General features: G+C 52.9%; 1 protein-coding gene across 1 annotated transcript in view; it reads right to left on the reverse strand.

Annotated features, from left to right (window-relative positions):
- Vps37b (vacuolar protein sorting 37B) overlaps positions 1 to 12,373 on the reverse strand; it is a 27,620-nt gene continuing 15,247 nt past the window's right edge. Inside the window, exons 2-4 of the mRNA NM_177876.4 lie at positions 6,048 to 6,219; positions 2,969 to 3,051; positions 1 to 2,098 (exon numbers count right to left, since the gene is read on the reverse strand). Of these exons, the coding sequence (NP_808544.1) occupies positions 1,607 to 2,098; positions 2,969 to 3,051; positions 6,048 to 6,219 (747 nt within the window). The 3' untranslated portion in view covers positions 1 to 1,606. The remainder of the gene's footprint in view (positions 2,099 to 2,968; positions 3,052 to 6,047; positions 6,220 to 12,373) is intronic.

Here is a 12,373-nt window from a genome sequence, read left to right on the forward strand (position 1 = left end):
TGAAATTAATAATTCTCAATTTATTAAGAGTTCTACAGCTTTACAGCCCCAGTGCCAGCTATGGCCTGGCAAGGTCAGCCTGGCGGCCCCTTTACTGCATCCACCCGGAGCTCCCATGTGGCTGCGGCCCGAGACTGGCAGTGGGCGTTCCTGGTGGCAGAGGTACTGAAGTGGCACATACAGCTTTGTCTCTTTACAGAGTGGTTCCAGTAGGGTACAGAGTCCAAATCCATGGAGAGGAAAACAGTCCAACTTGGGGACAAAGGCTGATGGCCCTGCCGGTGGCCCAGCTGGGGCAGGCTCACTAATCAGCGCTGCCTTGACTGTGTTACCTTGGGCTGTAGCCAGCTGGCAGGGTGAAGGTGGGGTTCTAAGTTCTACCAACAGGCTCGCAGCCCTCTTCTGGGAACAGGTGTGGGGCTGCCCCTCCCCAGCCGGGCCCTGGGAACTCTGCACATGTGGCACCTGCAGATGACATCCCAGAGAGGAGGGAGCGGCCACTGCCAACCCTGTGGGGCGGGCTGTCCCCAAACCCCTCCCATGCCTACGCCAGCACCTGCAGCATTGCTCCTGAGATTATCCGGGGTGGAGGAAGATGGACCACTCCTGACCCATCACAAAGTGACGAGGCCCGCCAGGCCCTACCTAGCTGGTCTTCGGCTCCATAGGGCAGCTGCGGCTGGCACGCCGCGGGCTCCGAGTCCTGGCACCAGTGAAGCTAAGGCACAGCACGGGCACTGGCAGATGTGACCGTGCACTGCTTGCCCGACAGGAAGCGGCACTCAATAAATCTGCATTTTTTAAACCAGCTCAAAACAGTATCTGCATTTTAAAAAAAGTTTCCCTGAATGGTCTTGAGAGTGTCAAAAAAGTTTTCTTTTGAAATATAAAACAGGAAAATTACAAGTGTAGTAAAAACATTGAGTATCTTTTTTTCTTCTTCACAGAAACCGTGACGCGGCTTGAGGTGTGTGGGGAGGGCTGAGGGCTCACACTGGCCTCGCACCCCGGGCCACAGTTCGCCTGGCCTCTGCACACCTCACAGCAGCCAAGTGCAAACTCTGCCTGTGGCTTTGAACCATGAGAGCACCCAGCATGGCAGGAGTGGGAGGTTACTGGGCTGGCCTGCCCTGCACACTCGGTGAACAGCACAGCTGCCCAGCAGGGCCTGGCCGTGGGCACACATTCCAGGCTGGCCAGCTGAGACCAGTCTTTACTAGCGCCACGGCAGCTGGTGGGCCAAGACTCGAAAATAAAACATATAATTAATCATGCTTATTAAATAAAGCTGCAACAGGAGAGCCAGGATTCTAACCTGGGGGTGGGGGTAATCTTTCCAAATGCACAAGTCCATCAGCCCGAGACACTCAGAAATCACACCCAACACAGATTGAGGTGATGCAGACTGGCCTGGCACAAACAGCGCTCCCTTGGTGCACAGAACCTGCTCTCTTACTTACCACGGACCTACAGTTCTAAAATCAGGTGGGCACGCTGACCCAGGGCACCCAAGCCCTTGGCCCAGATGCTGAACCGCACAGCCTCTGTTTGCAGAGCTCGGCACGGCAGGCAGAGGATGTCTTGCAGGAAGAGCAGGCACCCGAGCTCACTGCAGGATGAAGCCTGGCTGGTGTGGGGCCATCCGTGGAGGGGGTCTCTGGGGCAGGGCTGGTGGGTACGGTGACACCAACTGTGCGGAGAATCCTTGCTGAGAGGGGAGGCCCACTCTGGGAGGCAGGGGTGGGCACTGTAATCCCGGGTATGCAGAAACCTGTCCCGAGCCCATGGCAGCAGCGAAAGGGGTGGCTACGTGTCCTGCAGGCACCGGGGGTGGAGGGGGGGGAATACGCCGAGGCACGACAGAAGGGAGCCCAGTGGCCTCCAGAGAGGGGTAGGGAAGGGCGGTGGCAGGTGAGGGCTCAGGCACCCTGGGTGGTGGCGGGGCCCCGGCCTGCGGGTGTCTCTGTCCCTTCAGCACCAGCTCCTGGAGCTTCTCCACTTTCACACGGCGCATGTGCGCCAGCTTCCGCTTGCTCTGGTAGACATCAATAAAGGAATCTAGAGGAAGCTCTCCATCCAGAAACTTCTCTGCCATGTTCTACAAGAGGCAGGAGAAAGCAGGTTATAAGATAGGCCAACTGTTAGGAAGAAGGCTCCCTTCACAGCCCAGGCAAAGGGAAAGAGGCTCTCAGATCCCTGTAGTACCCCTTTCTCCTGCGAGCACTCCTGGGTGCCTGTCTTCTGCCACATGCTCAGAGCTGCTGACCTATGGGCCTGGGTGATGCTGGCAGGAGCCGTCACCTCGCAGAGCCACGACAGACAGATGGCAGGCCTGGCAAGGCCATGCCTTACTTATGACAACATGGTTCTGAGCTTCCCAGCTCTCTCACTCTTGAGAGATTGCCACGGCCCAGACCCTGCCCTCTGGTTTCCACCTGGCTGCAAGCCGACCAGTGACTCACCCTGAACAGAGTTCGCAGGCAAGAACCCTACTTGTGGCTATCGGGGCCTGCCGAGGCCTAATGGGTTAGTCAGACAAAGCCAGCCTGACCTGGCAATGTGTAGCCAGCCCTGACTTGCTAAGGCATACATACAGGTGACCCTGACTCATTTCCTCCCCTCACAAGGCTCCAGCCCTGGATTCAGCCAGCCACGTGTAGCAGCAGCGATTAGCTGCCTCGTTGACCACAGCAGACGCCGCAGACACTAGCACCCAAGAGGCTGGCATTAGTTCAGGGCAGCATGAGCATCCACACCCAGGCCCCAGCTGAACCGCTTGATCCCGGCCTAGCACGTTCCCTAGCCAGAGGCCAAGATGGCCACGTGCATCCAGGCCTCTGTGTGTTGGAAGTGCCGCTGGCTGGCTGTGGAGCTGTGGGGCTCCCATGTCCTGGAGGACAGGGACTGAACAGGGTGACCTAAGAGTCCAGCCATGTGGAGGGCGGCCACTAGGGCTGTCAGGCCTTACCTCAGTGTCCTCCTCAATCTTTGCCCCTTCCGCTTGAAGAAGCGCTAACAGAGTCTCCAAGGAAGCGTTGTTAGACTGTTTATCTGGAAAACAGTAAAAAATATGACGGCATGAGGCTGCGCGTCCTACCAGATGCCTACCAGAAAATGGACTTTCTGGGAAACTGAAAGGAGAGCTTTAAACACACCAGAGGAGCCAGAAGGGGCAAGTTGTAGGATCAGAGCACACCAGCATCTCACCTTAGGGCAGCACAGCATCATCTGTCCACAGAGTTGTCCCATATGTGACCCCATCACTAGTCACACAGGCTTTCCCCAGTACTAAGGAAGGACTGGACGGGGGCTCCACAAGTGTAAGGCAGGAAGCCTGCCCCTGAGTTCTATCCACAACGTACCCAGTTCTTATGTTCTGTACAATCTGATGGCATGGTCGGGTAGACCTGAACCTTGCAATCCACCTGTGGCTGCACCTGCAGGCCTGTCACCATCCAACCGTGCATTTCCCACTTTTTCTCTCAGCCACTTTCCCTTAGCACGTCCTCCTTTTGAGTGATAACTTCATCCAACACACACACACACCTGAAGCCTTGGGGTCTTAGATTCAAACAGCGTGAGGGGTTGGAGAGAAGGCTCACAGGACCTGGGTTCAGTTCCTAGCACCCACGCCAGGTAACATACACTCACAGACACCTACATCAAAATCAATCTTAAGTAAAAACACCACATGAATAAATCTCCAGCAATATCCCACCAGGCCAGGCTGGATGAGACATTCCTAGAGGCTCCATCTTGCCTTCTCACCCTCAAGGCTGGCCTTTACAGCGTGGATGCGACACTGCCTGCCAGCCTCTCGCTCAGCATCTCCCTGCCATGGTAGAGATATACCTGAGACTTCTTTCTTTTCAAAGCTGCCATTCCACCCCAGCCTGCACTCTGCAGATGAACACGTCAATTATTCTTCAACTTAATCATTGTAAAAAACAAACAAACAAACAAACAAATAAAACCACTCAATCAACCACTGTTTGTACTTGTCTCCTCGCAGACACAGTGTCTCCTTCCACTGGGGACAGGCCCAGGTGGCCCTGAGTCACAGGACATGCCCTGGGCATTAGAAGACCTGGCTAAGAAGCCTTCCAAGGTGGTGCCAGCACCAGCACTTGGTATTCAAATCTTTAACGTTCTTTTTCTTACAATCTGGGTGGGTGTCAGGAACTGTAAGGACGTTATAGGGACCAAGAGGACTGGAGTAAACAGTTGCTGCAAACCTCATATAAGGTGATTTGAGGTTTTGTGGGTTTAATTTTTGAGACAGGGTCTCTCTAATAACTATGGCTGCCCTGGAATTCACTCTGTAGACCAGGCTGGCCTAGAAATCAGAGATCTCCAGGCTGCCTTGTGAGTGCTGGGATTAAAGGTGTGTGCCACCACCCGAGGTGTTTTAATCTGTGTCTTTCTGCGAGTATGTGCTGGTTCCAGCAGGAGACACCAGATCCAGCCAGCTGTGGGCTGCCTGTGTGGGAGCTGAAAACAGTCCTTGGGGCCTCTAGAGGAATAGCAGGCACTCAACCCGAGCCATCTCTCCAGTTCAGACAGTGTGTCCTTTTTTGGTTGTTTCTTCAGAAGGGGTCGTTCTTGTAGCCCTGGTTGGCCTCCAACTCACAAAGATCTACCTGCCTCTGCCTCCCAAGCGCTGAACGACAACACAGCCGACTCCCACAAGTTTTCTTTTTCCCCTTTGTTTCGTCTTAAGAAATAGTTTTATTTGCCAGGCAGTGGTGGCATATACCTTTAATCCCAGCACTCGGGAGGCAGAGACAGGCGGATTTCTGAGTTCGAGGCCAGCCTGGTCTACAGAGTGAGTTCCAGGACAGCCAGCGCTACACAGAGAAACCCTGTCTCAAAAAAAGAAAAAAGGAAAAAAAAAAAAAGAAGAAATTGTTTTACTTGTATTTTATGTACATTGGTATTTTGCTTGCATTGATGTCTGCGTGAGGGCGGTTTGAGCCTCTGGAACTGGATCAAGGCAGTTGTGAGCTGCCGAGTGGGGGCTGGGAACTGAATCTTGGGTCTCCAGAAAAACAGATGATGCCCTTAATCACTGAGCCACATCTCTCTAGGCCCACAAGTCAGTCGGTTTGTCTCTCTGTCTCTGTCTCTGTCTCTCTCTCTGCCCCAAGGTCTCTCAATCTAAACGCTCCATGAACAGCCTCAGCCTCAGCCTCAGCCCTGAGGCCCTGCTGCTTTACACTCGCAATCCCAGCACTTAGGAGGCAGAGGCAGGAAGGGTCGTCTGCTGCTACAAAGTTCAGTTCAAGCCCAACCAGGGCTGACACACACAGCACACCACCACTCTCTCCCAACACACTCACTCATGCACTATACACCTCCCACACACACCCCACATACACTCTCACAGATATACCACACACCACACACACACTCAGACATACCACGTACTCCCCTACACACACACACACACACACACACATTCACCCCCATATACACATATACTACACACTCAACACACACGAATAGGCTACACATACCACAGTCACAACTATACCATACACACTGACAGCACACACGTACCGCACCACATACACACTCAGTCCTTCTATCTTTGTATACAGATGAAGTGAGCTCTGACACTTCTGCACAATGTTCCGGCGATAAGGCTCTTCTGAAGTGTCAGCTGACTACCCCAGTTCAGAAGATTTCTGCTGTACTCTCTGGAGCAGGCGGAGTCGTGGATTTAGAAAGTGGTTTCTTCCCTAAACCAGCAGTGTGTTCTATATACAAACTATTGCTTGTCACGGCAGTCACTAATGTGACCTGAGACTTTTTCATGTCATTTTCCTGGTAGGGAGACCTTTGAACTCTGTACGCTTACTTCAACTCTTTTCAGTTAAGACAGGGTTTCTCTGTATACCCCTGGCTGTAGACCAGGCTGGCCTTGTATTAAGAGATCCACCTGCCTCTGCCTCCCGAGTGCTGGGACTAAATAAAGGCTTTCGCCATCACTGCTCAGTCTTCCTTCAACTCTTTAATCTCAAAGATCACCTGAAAAAAAATGTTACCTAGTTTGGTCTTCTTTATCTGATAGGCCTCAAAGAGAACCTGGAGTTCCTGGTATTTTTGGGTCAGGCGAGCTTTCTGAGCATCCAGTTGGGGCTGGTACAGAAGGTTTCCCTCTGCCAGGCTCCGGTTGCTAGCCAGGGTCATCTCTTTGTTAAGCTGAACCGTCTGCGCCTGCAAGAAACACACGGGCTGATGAGATGGGGGCGGGGGGGGGGGGAGTCGGTGTGTTAGTTCTCAGGCAAGTTCTGCGTGGGGGGCACCCGGAAGGCCACGCCCTCCCTGGTCTCCCAGATGGCCTACAGGCTGGGCAGATAAGCTAAGCAGAGAGTCCTGCCCCTCCGCCTTCTTTCTGAGCACTCTCCCCATTCACAAAGGATGCGGCCAGATTCCCTCCCTCCCGATGGCAGCGCACTGGGCTTTGGCTTCAATGATGCACTGTGGCTTGGAATCCTGCACAGCTGCTGCTGTACTGGCAAAAGCAAACATCTGTAAAGGCAAAGGGCTGGGCTGTTCAGGCAGGCTCCGCCGCTGCAGAGGAAATCACAGCCACTTTCATCAGAGGCTGCTTGGCCGGCAGGATGCCAATGTGTGCTCCATAGTCAGCCTCAGATCAAAAGAGCCCAGCCGGGGCCCAGAGAGGGAGTTATGTTTACAGTGACCGCTTCTCCATCTTTCTCACTCCCACCCGCCCGCCCATTAGCAGCTCTCCTGCGTCGTCCCCATCAGTACAGCTGACCCCCAAAAGGAGAGGAGTTGACTGTGCAGAACAACAGTCCCCTCATCAACTCAAGGCCCTCTGACAGGGATTGAAGGCTGGCTGTAGGGGGGCTTAGAGAGGGAGGTCTGTGACAGGGACAAAGATTGGCCACTCGGGTTCAAAGAGAAAAAACATGAACATCTGCCTTCTGGTTCCTGATTGTCACTCGGGACAACTTCCTCTACAAGGCCTGTCCACCATTACCTCGATTTCTGCGCTTTAAGTTCAGCCCTCGCCCCAAGCGACGCAACAGACAGCCCCTTTTTCAGCAGCAGCTCTTCATCCCTGCCCAGCCGTTCATTTTCCCTTTAATATTTTTCTGCCACCCCGCCCAGGCTATTTTTGCTATGACTTCCTTCCTCTCTGTATTCTGTATATAGTCCTCTATTCCCCCACCTCCCACCGTACCCTCGACAGCTCCAGCGTCCTCACTCTTGGGACACACACAGTGGAGACCAAGGGAACCCTTGAATACTGAGTACCTGATTGTGCCCGAGGCATTTGTTTAGCCGATACACAGGCCCTAAAGACCACACTCGGCTGAAACCAACCATTGAGGACCTCAGTCACAAAGCCACTTAACCCCCCCACAGCTCAACACCGTCAAACACGAGCCTGACACAGGCCCATGGCTGGGGGCATGGAGACACTTTCATTTCTCTCTGCTGCTGAAGCAAGCAGGGAGGACCTGGCAAGCAAGCAGGGAGGACGACTGAAGTCTAAGGAGGGTTCCTGGGGGGCAGGGAGGACTCCCGTGGCCCATCTGCTCCAGAGCTGCCCTGAGCTATTTGTGGGCTCTGTGGACCGATGGCCCCATGAGTCTTTCCTTCCATTGTTAAGCTGCTGAGAGGAAGAAACCAAGCAACCTGTGTATAGCCACTCTGGCAGGCAGGCCTTATAAAACTGAACCTGGAACTACAATTTGCCCCAGAAGCTGTACGCATGGGCATTCCTCCAGAGAAACAAAATCTCCTCTACATACACATGCAAGGCCCCTACACTTAAATTTCCCAGTAACAATACTCTGTAACTTGCAGCAAGCCGCATATCTTTTACTACGAGAACAGTGCAGCGGCAGTGAATGTATACCATGAAATGCTAGTTGGCAATTAAAAGGAAGAGCAGGAGGCCGGAGAGATGGCCCAGAGGTTAAGAGCACTGACTGCTCTTCTAAAGGTCCTGAGTTCAATTCCCAGCAACCACATGGTGGCTCATGACCATCTGTAATGGGGTCTTTAGGTGTGTCTGAAGACAGCTACAGTGTATTCTTAGAGCAGGACTCAGACACCAAAAACTCAAAGAAAACCCCATGGAATCACAGGGTGTGAAGAAAGCCAACCCTGAAGGGCCATAGATCTGATTCCATGCATGCAGTGGTCTCAGATAGCAAGATGGAGAGAAAGAGGTTTGTGCGGAGCAGGGAGGGGCTGTGAGTACACAGCCTCTAACTGGGGACAGAGTCTCTGTTCTATGTCCTGTCGGGATCAGGGTCCAGCCCTTGGTTGTGAGTGTAATGTGTTAGAACTTTACCAGGTCCTACCACTGGGGGATGAGATAAAGAGGACACAGGAGCCGTGTCTCGTGTCTAACATCTCTTCCGACGCTTATGCCTAAACCAAGCTTAGTCAGAAGGAAAGGAACTGCTGTGGCCTCACAAGTTGGGGGGCGGGGATCAAGGCCAAGGCCAGGACCAGGCGGTGGCTCCAGCTCCCAGCCCGCTGCTGGCTCTGCACCGTTCTTATGACTGTGTGTTTCCAGATGGGTTCCCACTGTGTAGGCCAGGCTAGCCCTAAATTCACAATCGTCCTGCCTCAACTTCCCAAGTACTGAGGTCAACACACTGTGAAGCACCACACTCACGCTGTAAACGGCAACATTGGGACTGCAATGCTCTGTCCCACACCACTGATGACAAGCCACTACCTTCCAGGCCTGAGGCAGGCAGAGGAAACTCACAGGTACAGGAACGCTCAAAGTGGAGCAGAGTCCTCTGTAGCTGTGTCCTCTGTAGCCATGTCCTCTGTAGCCGTATCCTCTGTAGCCATATCCTAGGCCGCTCTTGCCCTGCTCCCGCTGGCTGAGATGGAGCTGGACCTGTTCTTTACTCTGAGGCCTCCCTGACCGCCCTGAGCTAATAAGCTCACAGGCACCCACCGCCATCGCTCTCCACTCTCAACAATAAGAAATGTCTCTTCTTGCTCACCGTCTGGCGAGCCCCATCAAAATCCAAGCTCTTAGATCGTGCTTGGCACAACAGGCCCCCCCCCACAGAGACCACTCAGTGGTGAGATCTGCTCCACCAACGCACACCCCCCCCCCCCCCCCGAGAAAACAAAACCAAAAACCATCTGAGGCAGATTCTCCACCAAAGAACGGGGCGGGGCTCCAGGGTGCTTGTCAATCATGTGCAAGGATCTGGGTCTCATCCCCACCATCACCCAAAAACGCCAAGGGTAACAAGATACGGACTCAGAGAAAGCGAGCTGTTGTCAAGGAACACGGAGCACTCAATGGGCTCTCGAGGAATGTCACCTGAGTCTAAGCCTATCTCAGGCACGTGGGGTCACACTCGGTGGATAGTTTCCAAAGCAGAAGCAACACAGTAGCCTCGTGGTCCTGAGGTGGGCGTGGGAAAGGAGACATGCGAGCACTTGCCTGGGCATTGTTAAAGGTGGCTTCACAACAGCCGATACCCATCGGCTACCATCAGAATACAGCGGCTACCCATCAGAATACAGCAGTTACCCATCAGAATGCTCCTTAAAGTGGGTGCTGAAAAGCTAGGTGCTTGTAGTCTGGGGCACAGCTCAGTAGCAGAGCACCTCTCTAGCATGTATGAGGCTCTGGGCACCGCACCCCCCCCACCCCAATCCAGACCAACCACCTACTAGCCAACTGCCTGGATGGGGCCCAGGCAAGGACTTTTTCCCCAAAGTCTCAGGGGAGTCCAGCACGCAGCTAAACTGAGACACACCACTTTGGTTTCTCTATAAAATGCGAATACAAAAATATCTTGTTCCCACAGGGTCCAAGTCAGGACCACTTGCCCTACATAGCACAAAGTCCTGGAGGAAAACACAGGGAAGCCTGTGCTGAGAATCAGGCAGTCATCTGATGGGATTCATAAAGTCAAAGCCACCCACCAATAAAAGAAACCAAACAAACTCCCAATGATGATGGCCAGGCTGTTAAACAGGGTATATTTTTTTATATGCCCTTTGGGCCGGCAGATGGTTTTTTTAAAAAATAAGAACAAATGACAACAAGTCCTAAATGGCCACCCAGAGAACCTCCTCAACCTCCAGGAGGGCAACGGCAGCCAAGGCAAGGGTCGGGAATGCCTCGGGCTAACTGACCTTCCATTCTTAGCTTTTGTAACTTTGGCAGGGACAGGGACAGGGGAAGCTCAGCAGGGCCACTGGCCCAGCAAAGGCTCCGAGAGCAGAGGGAAGTCCACTTTAGCAAACGTCAGGCTTGAAAGGATTCCAAGCTGTTCACATCCTCATCCCCATGACAGGCGAGGGCACGCGTGGGAACCGAGGCTGGCGGTGGCCTGATTCCTTGATCTTTTCCCACGGTCCTTTTTTTTGTTTTTTTAAACCATAGAGCAATCTTTTCAGGAAATAATTTCTCTGTGGTAAAGAGCCATTTCTGTAAAAGCTCTGGGTTTCACTTTAGCTTTCTTTTCCTCTTATGGAAACTGAGCGGTGTGTGACACATTTATCAGGCCCCATTTGCATGGCTATTTCTGCCCAGGGGTCTAACGAGGGCCGACTAGGACATCTGCCCAGAGTTAGTTAACATGGCCAGCCTGAACTCACGGAATCAGTTCACTTCCAAACTTTCTTCTTTGAGCTTCCACTTGATTTTTTTTTCAATCACTTGATTCATTTTAACAATCATATAATTAATTCTACAGGGAAAAAGTTATTTCCTTACATTAAAAAAGGTATTTCTGATGTCAGTACAACAGAAGGCAAACACCCCAGGAAAAGAGAGTATCTCTCTTTAAAAATGGGGGTTGGAGCCGGGTGTGGTGGTGCACTTGGGAGGCAGAGGCAGGCGGATTTCTGAGTTTGAGGCCAGCCTGGTCTACAAAGTGAGTGCCAGGACAGCCAGGGCTACACAGAGAAACCCTGTCTTGAAAAACCAAAAAAAAAAAAAGGGGGGGGGGGTTAGAGTAAGGACCGGAGGGGACCCGAGTTCAGATTCCCAGGGCCCAGTCACACAGGTTTAACTCCAGCACTGGGGGTGAGAGAGAGGCAGGCAGACCCTGGAGCTCACAAGCCTGCCAGGCCAGCTGATAGGTGAGCTCTGTGTTCAGAGGGAGATGGAGAATAGAAGACACCTGTGACCTCCACCAGTGTACACCTCCCTACACACCCTGTCTGAAATGGGGCAGGACGAGGAGACCTGTTAGACAATGACCCTGTTAGAAGAAAACAGATGTAAGCTCCCTGACCATGCAACACTTACAGATGGGAAACTCCCTAGCCCTGCTGGCTAGGGCCAGGTCAAAAGCTTGGGTTTCCAGTGGACACCATCCAAACCAGCTACTTCTCCAAAATGAAATTCTGACCCAAGCTGGCCAGAGTCTGGCTCCCTTGTCTGTAATTATAAGCGTGTCTTCCTAAATGCAGTCCCTGATTCCTCCTTACACAAGACATGCTCCTGAACTACAGGAGCAAATATCCCTCCTCCCCGCCCTCCATGTCTCCCTCTCTCCGGTCTTTCCAGACAGGGTTCTCTCTGTGTAGTCCTGGAACTCACTCTGTAGGCCAGGCTGGGCTTGAACTCAGAGATCCACCTGCCTCTGCCTCCAGAGTCCTGGGATTAAAGGCTGCGCCACCAGCACGGCTCAGCTGGACATTCCTAACAGTACAGGTGGCCCTGTCACGTGATGCGAATGCAGATCCAGCTGAGTCACTTGAAAGCTACAACCTGGTTACCTGGTTACCTCTCCACTCTCGGCAGGCCGAGCATATGCATAATCTTGCTTTATTTAACAAGCAAACATATTACTGGGCAATAAGCACAAGTCCTATCCCTGGCATATATGACATATGCCACTAGATTTGTCCATGTGACTCCTAGGTCCCCAATGACCTGTCCACACTTCTACCAAGCTTGGCAATGGCTCTGAGCTGCCTTTATCTGAACAGCCCCACCCCAAACTAGACCCTCCCTGCTCAGGGTTCTCTGCCACCTCTTGTACTGAGTGTGGAGGAGTGTGGCCACCACTTGACGTGAAAGAGGGGCCACAGCACGTCATGCCAGACTCCCAGCTCCTGCAGTGTGACACATACACTCTGAGGCCACAGGACTGTGGTGAGCTGCTGCAGCCACCACAGGGCATGGGCACAGTGCTGGCATCTTCTTCTGTCCTCGAGGTCCACCCTCGCTCCTGCTCTGTTCCTCGAAGCCAACTGACTGAACAGTCCCTATGACCTCTCTTCCTTTTCTGGTGCTGCGACTCAACAATGTGGACCAAAGATGGAAGAAGGTGAAGTGGGGTGCACACCCTCACAGGGTCAGGGACACACACACACACACACACACTCAGCTGAG

The sequence above is a fragment of the Mus musculus genome, chromosome 5, assembly GCF_000001635.26.
Source record: "Mus musculus strain C57BL/6J chromosome 5, GRCm38.p6 C57BL/6J".
Classification (NCBI taxonomy): Eukaryota; Metazoa; Chordata; class Mammalia; order Rodentia; family Muridae; genus Mus; species Mus musculus.